This window comes from Urtica dioica, chromosome 8, assembly GCF_054948205.1.
Source record: "Urtica dioica subsp. dioica isolate 48M chromosome 8, U.dioica_male_clone48M_v1_H2, whole genome shotgun sequence".
NCBI classification, from domain to species: domain Eukaryota; kingdom Viridiplantae; phylum Streptophyta; class Magnoliopsida; order Rosales; family Urticaceae; genus Urtica; species Urtica dioica.
The window spans coordinates 433,589-444,433 of record NC_142763.1 but is presented as its reverse complement, the minus strand read 5'-3'; the positions used below and the strand labels follow the sequence as shown (position 1 = coordinate 444,433).

Sequence of the window (10,845 nt, the reverse complement as noted above, 5' to 3'; positions counted from 1 at the left end):
CCAAAACGCTTGAAATTGTTTCTTTTCTTTTTTTTTTTTGGCCGAGAAAAGGATTCTTCCACTTTTTTTTTTTCTTCGTCGTCTGATCTGAGTAAGTTTATATTCTTGATCTAGACTAGAGTTCTTCGTTTTATTCTTTATTTGTCTTGTTACTCGCTGGTATTTTTTTTTTTTTTTTTGTAACCAAACTCTCTCTATATTTGACTCCCTACAGCAGAAATATGATTCCTACGTGTATTTTCGTGCAAACATAACGATTTAAGTATTAACAGTGCAACTAAGAGGTAATATTAATTAGTAGCTGCCCATAAAAAAAGCTATATAAGTACGAAAATAAAATAAAATATTACGCATTTATGCTGTTATTAACCCTTATCGTTACACAGCATAATCATTTAATACTTAAAGCTTAATATAGTTGTTCTCGATCATCCACTTGAGACTCCAATGATTGTATTGACACTTATAAGACCAATATGACCATCCAAAAGTGGCTCTTCCATAGACATCTAATTTAGCTCTTGCAAATCTTTGGTAATCTTGCATTGAAGCTCCTTTTACATCCCACTCCGCACTCCACTCACCTTAATTAATCATCAGTGTAATTCTCATTAACTAATTAATTAATATAACCAATTATACTTGATAATTATTCGTTGTTACGTACCCACGAAAATTAGCGGGCCACCATGGGTTGTTATGGCCTTGAGATCGGAGGCACGATTATTGTAGACATAGTCGATGTGTTGTTGGACGTTCATGCTCTTGAACATGTCGTTGTAGAGGCTGTAATAGTGCACGTCGATCACGACTCTGCTTAGTCCGCCGGCCAATGAGAGAAGCTCTTTCGGGTCAGCGGGCCCCAATCGGTTAGAGAATATCACGTAAGCGCTCGATGTGTGTCTTCTTACGGCATCATAGCCCTCTTTGTAGTATCGTTTTAAGGTGTCTAAGTTCATTCCTGGCGCCAACGGCTCGTTCATTAGCTCGATTGCTATCAGTGCCGGATGGTTTGCGTACCTAGTTGTCAACCCAAATAAATATTACATGAATTTTCAATTAGCGAGTTAGATATTTATTAGGGTTATTAAGTTATATAGCCATACGGTTATAGTGAATTGAGATATAAACCACATTTGGTTAATTTCTTGTAAATAGCCAAGTTAACTTATTAACAGATTAATAAAAGACTTATTTAACTCAGTCAAACATGTAAAAAAGGTAGTTAATAGGTTGCTACGTATGCAAGTTGGCTATTTACAAAGTATTTACCAAAAGTTGGCTAATTTACAATTCATATAATTTAGGTGACTTACGTAGCCAATTTTTTGTATTTATTAAGTCACTAATTTTTTTTTTTCAAAATAACCAAATTATGAGCAAGTATAAGAGAGATTCTTAGTCAAAAGGTTGCGGTATTTGTAGGTTAATCAAATTAATTCTTAGGATTAGTTGGAGGGTACACTTAGGGTAACAATTGTATAAGAGATGAGCATAACAGAACAGGTAAAATAAATATACATATAAGTCCTATTTAATCTATACCTTGGCTAAATTAGACATCTATTAAAAAAAAAAAATAACAGACGAAATATAATCTAGTATGAAATTATGGTACTCAAATGAAAATAAAAATATGAATTATTTATCTTCAAATCGTGTATGAATATTTAATAAATTGGATTATATAATATAGGATTTTAGATAATAAAATGAAATATTTATCTTGAACGAGGCTATAATATAATAATGAAAATACCTTGAAGCGAGGAATTCAATGACAGAGACGGTCTTGGGAACGTAGGCCTCTCCCCATTCTTGGCTACCATCTCTGGTCCCACTGTGTTCCCATCCATTTTGTGACCCATCTATTGCATGGAGATCAATAATCACCTTCATTCCATATTTTCTACACACAAAAAGAAAAACAAGAATTAATATGATTATTTGTTTAAATGAAACAACCAAGCTTATTAATTAATGTGGATTACTGTGCCCAGGTAAAAGCGTTGTCCAATGCTTTCAATGACCCGCCGACGAAAGGCTTTGGCGGCGAGGGATCAAAGGCGATCCACCACCCCACCGGAATTCTAACGGCGTTAAGTCCGTTTGATGACATGAACCGAAAATCCTCTTCGGTTATGTACGTGCTTCGATGTTTCTACAAATTAATAATTGAATCAACAATTCGTTTCAATTGATTAATTAATTATTAAATATTTATAATTATCGATATAGATTGGTACCTCTAAGACTTGAGCGGCTTTAGTGGACCCATAGCCATTGGTGAGTTGAAACTCGCCGTGCAAGGACTTGTCGTTCAAAACGGTCATAATGAACACCGTCGGATTCCAATCTTCCCATCCTAGCCCTCCGTTGTAATCTACAGCCACCTTACTCTCTGATTTCACCTATAGCAGTGGGAGAATCAAAATCTAAATTTAGCAAAGGTCAAGGGTCAAAAATAAAATTTAAGAGAGACAAAAAATTGAACTTAAAAAGAGTTAAAAATATTATTTCTTACATAAATATTTTGTTTAGTTTTTAATTATAAAATTATTTAGAAGGATCAATTTTTTTATTTTATTGATAAATAAAAGAAAGTAAAGACTATTAGAATACATAAATAAAATAATAACAATCAAGTATTAATTTGTATTATATAAATACGTTTCTTTATTAAAAAAAAAGAAGAAAAAAAAGAGAAAATTAGGGGAGCCATAGGCTGTCCCTTGCTAACTTCCAATCAATATATACCAAATCATCACTGGTAAATTATGAAACAAGAAGTTAATAAAGTAATAATCAATAAATGAATTTAACCTGGAGATAAAAACCATTGGTGGATTTGAGGCGAACTCGGTTGGGATCGCCGGGTCGTCTGACGATCTCAAACACCTCCCATTCTTGAAGTCTGTCGGCCACCGCCACAATTCCGTTACCGGAGTCTCTCCCGACGAACTTGTTGTTGAAAACTCGTAGTCCGAAATAATTATCAGCCAATCTCCACAACTGCATTATTAAACAAACAAAGTAGGTAATTATTAGTTTACCTATATATAATAATTAATTTTGTTACGTACTTTGAAAGTTTCCCAGCCCGAGGCTGACTGGCGATTGGCGACCACGGTGGTTCCACCACCGTCTTCAGAGCACAGATATCTTTGGAGCTTCGTCGATTTCAGTTGGATTTGAGCTCCATCCTGATCATAATTAACCATACATTAATTAATAATTGATATATATTATGTCAATATATGAGAAGGAAATTAAACCAAGAGATCGTTGTTGGGAATTCCGTCAAAGAGAGAAGGGTTCATCATCCAGCCTTCTACGACGAGCCAATTCCCCAAATTCACGGCTTTCAACGGAAAACGCTGTGCCGATGAACCATGGAATGAGGCCATGAAAGTAACAGAGACTATTAGAAGAAGAATAGGGTAAGCCATTATTCCTAGTTACTATATATGTTATGATTCTTATGACGAGAAATGAATGAGAAGCCAATATATATAATACATAGGCAAGTTGATTAGTTGTGTGTTATCTATCTCTATTATCTCTGTTAGATTAGATAGACTGTAGATGGTGGGAAAGAAGACTTCACTAAAGTAGTTGTGGAATTTTTTGAGGTCACATTTCAGCTTTACGAGACTTAATTTTGTTTTTTGAAATTTCCCAAAATACCGACTAGCAAACAATTCCTAAAATTCTTTTTTTTTTTTTTTTTTTTTTAAATTAAAACTCTTAACCACAGTTATTTATAATAAAACATTGTAAACATCAAAGGAAATGAGATGAATAAAATCATATACCATAAAAAAAGCTGTTAAACATGTGTTATTTAATAGGATTAAATATTTTTTTATACATAACTATGTAATTTAATTTGAATAACCAGTATACGTATTCTATTCAATTATCAATTGCCCACAACAATTTTACGTGACAACAATAAATCCTGAATTTTACCAAATTAATATATAATTTGATATTAATTAGTTCTTGTTCAGAGTTTGATTTTTCTCAGGTTTGGCGCTGCATTTTTTTAATATTATTATATTTGTTGAGTTGAGTTGAGTTGAGTCAACAGCTTCGTACTAAATATATAACTGCTTGACATGAGCTAATTCACGCCAAACTAAACTTTTAAGAATATTTATGTTCTAGTCTATTGATTGTAAAAACAACATAGCTCTTTAGTTTTGACCTATGATATCGTCAATTTTTTCATTTTATTAGCCGGTAGCTTCCTAAAAGTAGAGGTGAACAATATAGATACGGATAACCCATAGATCAATTAAAAGAGTAAAATTATTTGAGCACTGTTTATTAATGATTACGCGAGTTACTGCTGGCAACTCCATGCTTTGGACTATACATTCGTCTTTAATTTAGATTGTTTCTCAAATCGTTTGTGAAGAGAGTTTAGAAAATCATAATTTGTCTTCAATCACTTCATGAATTGTGATATCACTGTATATATATATGACGATTGACATGTCATGTAAGAATATAACTATAACGTAAGAAGTACACATAAAACATCAAGAACTGGCCATTACGCACGTATTAGGCTTCACACACAGTCATTTATTTTAAGTTTTTGATTAAGAAATTCGCAAACTACAGCACACGACATACGTAGTATAAAAAGACATATTTGAATAAAAAAAAAAGAACATATAGGAATATAATATAGTTGTTGTCGATCATCCACTTCAAGCTCCAATGGTTGTATCCAAAAGTGGCTCTCACAAAGCTTTGGTGTTCTTGCCTCGAGGCTCCTTTCACATCCCACGCCGCACTCCACTCGCCTTAATTATCATCATTGTAGTCTCATTAATTATCACTTAAACATAACTAATTAAATTTTAATAATTTGTCATTATTACGTACCAACGAAAATGAGCAGACCACTGTCGATAGTTTATGGCGTTGAGATCAGAGGCACGATTATTGTAGATATAGTGGATGTGTTGTTGCACGTTCATGCTCTTGAACATATTGTAGTAGTGCACGTCATAAAACAACTACTAATATGATTATTTGTTTGATTAAATGAAACAACCAAGCGGATTAATTAGTGTAGATTATACTCTGCCCATGTAAAAGCGTTTTCCAATGCTTTCAATGACCCGCCGATGAAAGGCTTTGGCGGCGAGGGATCAAAGGCGATCTACCACCCCGCCGGAATTCTAACGGCGTTAAGTCCATTTGATGATGTGGACTGAAAATTGCCTTCGGTTATGTATGTGCTTCGATGCTCCTACAAATAAATTATAACCAAATTAATAATGGGTAATTTAGCAAAATAGACAACTTAAACGTTGAGAATTGCTAAATAGTCAAAGTTTGGTAAATATTAGGTAAATAACCAATTTTATATATTTACAAGCGTAAATATTAAGTAAATAACCACGGTCATATTAAGTCACGTCATCATTTATGACTATTTACCTAATATTTACCAAACTTTGACTATTTAGCAATATGAAACGTTTAAGTTGGCTATTTTTATAATTTTTTTTATTAATAATTAATTATGGATTGAAGATATAGACATGATAAATCGAAGGTACCTGGAGGACTTGAGCAGCTCTAACGGAGCCATAGCCGTTGGTGAGTTAAAACTCGCCGCGCAATGGTTTGTCGGTCCGGAACGATAATCATATCGAACACCGTTGTAATCTGCAGTGACTACACTCTCTGATTTCCACTATAGCAGGTCAAGGAGCCAGAAGCTATATTTAGGAAAGGTCAAGGAGAAAAATAAAATATAAGAAACTAAAAGGAGTTTAACATTTTATTTCTTATATTAAGTTTTTGTATGGTTCTTGATTATAAAAGTATTTAGAGGGATCAATTTCTGACTTTATTAATAAATAAATGAAATAAAGACCTATTATATAAAGAACTTTCAAAAGAAATAAATTTTTAGAATAGAAAAAAATTACAAAAAATTAGGTAAATAGCCAACTAAAATGTTTGGGGTATTGCTATATCAACGTTTCGTAAATCTTAGGTAAATAATCATAAAGACGACGTGACATCTCTGATTTGCCATTTTATTAAAATAAAAGAGTGGGGTATTTACGTCAATTTACACGTGTAAATACATGTATTTGGAAATTTAAAATAAAATATTACACTCGCCCACATATATTTCAGAAAATAAAATAATATAAAAAATTGAGTTTTCATACATACATATAAAAATTTGGAAACTTAAAATAAAAATTGTTCGGCTCACTACATTAACAAAAACAACAAATAATAATAATGCTAATACTTAATACTGCAATAATTTAACAGGAATTCTAAAGACACATTGGTACGAATGATTTAAAGTTGTTGAGTTTGAAGTTTAATAATATTAAATATATTAAAGTTTGTTACGGATTGCCAATAGATAAATTAAAAGAGTAACATTGAATTGAATTTACTGCGATTTTTTTTTTTTTTTTTTTTTTGCCATGCGAATGTATTTAGTTTAGATTTTTTTTTCTCAAAAATCGTTTGTGAATTGAGAGTTGAGAAAATCATAATTTGTCTTCAATCGCTTCTGAATTTTGTTTCCTTATATCCCAATCAGCTTATTTCTATGATGATTGACATGTCATGTAAGAATATAAGTGTATAGCTATACGTAGACGTACTCATAAAACATCAAGAACTGGCCATTACATACGTACCAAGCTTCACACACATTTATTTATTATAAGTTTTCGACAAAGAAATTCGAAAACTACACACACATGACATCAATACTATAAAAAAGACATACAAACAATCAAACATATTCCGAGTAAAAATACATATATAGGAATATAATATTTAGAGCTTAACATAGTTGTTCTCAATCATCCACTTGAGACTCCAATGATTGTATTGACACTTATAAGACCAATAAGACCACCCAAAATTGGCTCTTCCATAGACGTCTAATTTAGCCCTTACAAATCTTTGGTAGTCTCCCGTTGAGGCTCCTTGTACATCCCACTCCGCGCTCCACTCACCTTAATCATTATCATAATCCCATTAATTAATAATCATAATCACATAATTAACTAATTTTTTAATAATTTACGCACCAATGAAAATGAGCGGGCCACCGGAGGTTGTGACGGTGTTGAGATCGGAGGTGCGATTGTTATAGACAAAGTCGATGTGTTGTTGGGCGTTCATGCTCTTGAACATGTCGTTGTAGAGGCTATAGTAGTGCACGTCGATCACCACTCTGCTGAGTCCGCTGGCCAATGAGAGAAGCTCCCTCGGGTCGGGGGACCCCAGTCGGTTAGAGAATATCACGTAAGCGCTCGATGTGTGCCTTCTCACGGCTTCGTAGCCTTCTTTGTAGTATCGTTTTAAGGTGTCTAAGTTCACCCCTGGCGCCAACGGCTCGTTCATCAGCTCCATTGCTATCAATGCCGGATGATTTGCATACCTATATATATATATATATTTAGTAAATATATATATATTACATCATGAATTTCTAATTAGCGAGTTCGATAGTAATTAGTAACTAATTTTTCAAATAAACAAATTATGAGCGAAAATAAGAGATATTAATAGTCAAATGGTTGCGGTATTTGTAGGTGACAAACTAGAACAAGTAATAATTTATTCATAAGTTTTGAAGAATGACATGGCAATCACATAAGAGATAAACATAACTAACCTTAGACAGGTAGCCAAATTCAAGAGGTGTGATCATCACACTCGTATAAATAATTATGTTACTTAAAATAAAGGATTTATGTTGGACTTATTTACGAAATTGGGTTATAAAACTTATATATGTGATAGAATAAAAACAAAAATTTACCTTGAAGCGAGGAATTCTATGACAGAGACAGTCTTTGAAACGTGGGAATCGCCCCATTCTTGATTACCGTCTCTTGTCCCACTGTGTTCCCATCCATTTTGAGACGCTTCTATTGCATGAAGATCAATAATCACCTTCAGTCCGTATTTTCTACACACAATTAAAAAGAGTGTGATTATACTTTGTTTAATTAAGTTAATAGAATAATTTAGCACAGTAATAATTAGTGAGTTACTGTGCCCATGTAAAAGCATTGTCCAATGCTTTCAATGACCCGCCGATGAAAGGCTTTGGCGGCGAGGGATCAAAGGCGATCCACCACCCCACCGGAATTCTAACGGCGTTAAGCCCATTCGATGAAATGAACCGAAAATCGTCCTCTGTTATATATGTGTTTCGATGCTCCTACAAGTTAATAATTAAAATCATTCAGATTAATTAATTATATATCTAAGATTTACCAAATATTGACTATTTAGTAAAGTCAAACGTTTAAATTGTTATTTTTTTAATTTATAGTTATAAAATTGATTATCAAATATATAGATATAGACGGTACCTCTAAGACTTGAGCGGCTCTAGTGGACCCATAGCCATTGGTGAGTTGAAATTCTCCGTGTAGAGTTTTGTCGTTCAAAACGGTCATAACGAACACCGTTGGATTCCAATCTTCCCATTCTAGCCCTCCGTTATAATCTGCCGCCACCACACTCTCCGATTTCGCCTACAACACGGGTGGGGCCAGAAACTAAGTTTAGAGAGTCAAGTGAACAATGTAAAGAGATAAAAAGTTGAACCTAACACGAGTTAAACATAATGTTATATAGAAATGGATTAATTCATAATTTTATAAGGTAAATAAATGAAATACACTACTAGAATGAATAACTAAAAGTGGATTAAGTGTTATTATATCAAAAGGACCAAACTGTAATAAAAAAAATAAAAAATAAAGTTAAGGGGAGCCAAGGCCATCCCTTATAACATAGGTTGCTTAAATAAGTTAATAAAGTAATAATCAATAAATTAATTTAACCTGGAGATAAAAACCATTGGTGGATTTGAGGCGAATTCGGTTGGGATCGCCGGGTCGTCTGATGATCTCAAACACCTCCCATTCTTGAAGCACGTCGGCCACCGCCACGACGCCGTTGCCGGAGTCTCTCCCGACGAACTTCTTGTTGAAAACTCGTAGTCCGAAATAATTATCAGCCAATCTCCACAACTATATTGGACCAAGTCAGACTTTTTTTTTTAGATGAGCTAATGATACCAGAAAAACATTCTAAACAAATGTACTAAAGACTATTATTTATGTAAAACATTTTTTTTTTGGGTTTTTTGCATTTAAAATTTATTTCCTATCGATTGGCACCTCATTTTATAGATGATGAAGACATGAGAATTCCAATTTTACTCCAGAAAACTAAAGTAGATTTCTACAAATAAAAATAATTTATTACTTAAATTTCAGCAAAAAAAAAAAAAAATACCACCACTAAGCTCCCCCTCCTCACTACTTGACATCGTGCCATATATACATACAGTGACGGAGCCAGAAAAGCCCATAAGGGGGGCTAATTTGAAAAAAAAAATTCAGGGGAGCTTGATTGTAAAAAATTTATAAAAAATTGGCCAAAAGTATAAATTTTAAAGGAAAAAAAATGTATTTTTTTTTAAAATGGGCAAAAAGTGCAAAAAAAAAAAAATTGAGGGAGGCTTAAGCCCCTGCTGGGCCTATACTAATGGCTCCGTCACTGTATACATAAATATATATATATATACATACATATATATATATACATATATATATATATATAGTAATTATAAGTTAGTTGTTAATTAATTTCCCATCCCAGAATTAAAATTTAAAGGTTATTATACCTTGAAAGTTTCCCAGCCTGAGGCTGAGAGGCGATTGGCAACCACGGTGGTTCCACCACCATTTTCGGAGCACAAATATCTTTGGAGCTTCGTAGATTTCAGTTGGATTTGAGTTCCATCCTGAACACAATTAACCCCACATTAATAATAATTAAATCGATAAATAATAGTATTCTGTGGAGAGAGATAAGAAGGAACCAAGAGATCGTTGTTGGGAATTCCATCAAACTGAGAAGGGTTCATCATCCATCCTTCAGCCACAAGCCAATTCCCCAAATTCACAGCTTTCAACGGTAAAGCCATAACAAAGATTATATATAAGTATAACTACACGATCGATGATGGTAAAGAAGATTGGGTATATATATATGTTCTGATGAGCTGAGACTTGGGTTTTTATAAGGTCTTTCAAACTTATTTTTGGTCAAAATCTATGGCACATAGTTTCAATGATGTTACTAACTAATAATATAATCTCAAAGTTCGATTTCCAATGGTTTGGTATTGCCACTTGCACTTTTTCTTTCTTTTTATTATTCATCCTGAGTTGACTCGACCCTTTAATACTAAATATGAGCTGTAATGCTTAATATGACTTATTTTACGCCAAAACTATAATTGTAAGAATATTTATGTGCTAGTATATAAATTGTAAAAACGAGAGCTCTTTGGTTATGACGTACGATACTGATCATTTCATTAGCCGCCGGCTGCTTCAAATCAGTGGTTGACGAAATATAAATATTTAATTCAGCGCACATAGGGTATAATTAAGTATGAGAAATTGCCCTATTTACTACCAATTTCATAACATTTTTTCATTTTTCACCAAAATATTAATTTTTTTCAAAATACCACCGAGATGTCAACATTGTTGACATCTATCTCAACAATGTTGACATCTCATAGTGAAGAGCAAAAATAGATGTCAATATTGTTGACATAGATGGTGACATTTTGGGAAAAATTAGTCTTTTGGTAGAAAATGAGAAAATGTTATGAAATTGGTGGCAAATGGGGCAATTACTCATTAAGTATTAATGTATTATCCGTTTGGAAAAGAGAAAAAGAGCGTGCTTTTAGTTTCTAATTGTGCTTATCCCCAATTACGATTATATCTTAATCATCAC

At 33.1% G+C, this 10,845-nt stretch overlaps 2 protein-coding genes across 2 annotated transcripts; both read right to left on the bottom strand.

Annotated features, from left to right (window-relative positions):
• Positions 1-334: 334 nt before the first annotated feature.
• LOC149386904 (putative glucan 1,3-beta-glucosidase A) lies at positions 335-3,502 on the bottom strand. Its single transcript, XM_089624495.1, has 8 exons — positions 3,276-3,502; positions 3,084-3,203; positions 2,824-3,012; positions 2,247-2,411; positions 1,992-2,161; positions 1,760-1,909; positions 668-1,020; positions 335-584 (listed from the first exon to the last, which is right to left on the bottom strand). The coding sequence occupies exons 1-8, from the start codon at positions 3,447-3,449 to the stop codon at positions 403-405; spliced, it is 1,503 nt and encodes a 500-aa protein (XP_089480621.1). The 5' UTR covers positions 3,450-3,502; the 3' UTR covers positions 335-402.
• Positions 3,503-6,688: 3,186 nt separating this feature from the next.
• On the bottom strand, positions 6,689-10,180 carry LOC149386903 (putative glucan 1,3-beta-glucosidase A). The gene is made up of 8 exons (XM_089624642.1): positions 9,914-10,180; positions 9,716-9,835; positions 8,868-9,056; positions 8,391-8,555; positions 8,067-8,236; positions 7,832-7,981; positions 7,095-7,447; positions 6,689-7,019 (listed from the first exon to the last, which is right to left on the bottom strand). Exons 1-8 carry the CDS (start codon positions 10,016-10,018, stop codon positions 6,838-6,840), a joined length of 1,434 nt encoding a protein of 477 aa, XP_089480768.1. The 5' UTR covers positions 10,019-10,180; the 3' UTR covers positions 6,689-6,837.
• Between the last annotated feature and the right edge of the window lie 665 nt (positions 10,181-10,845).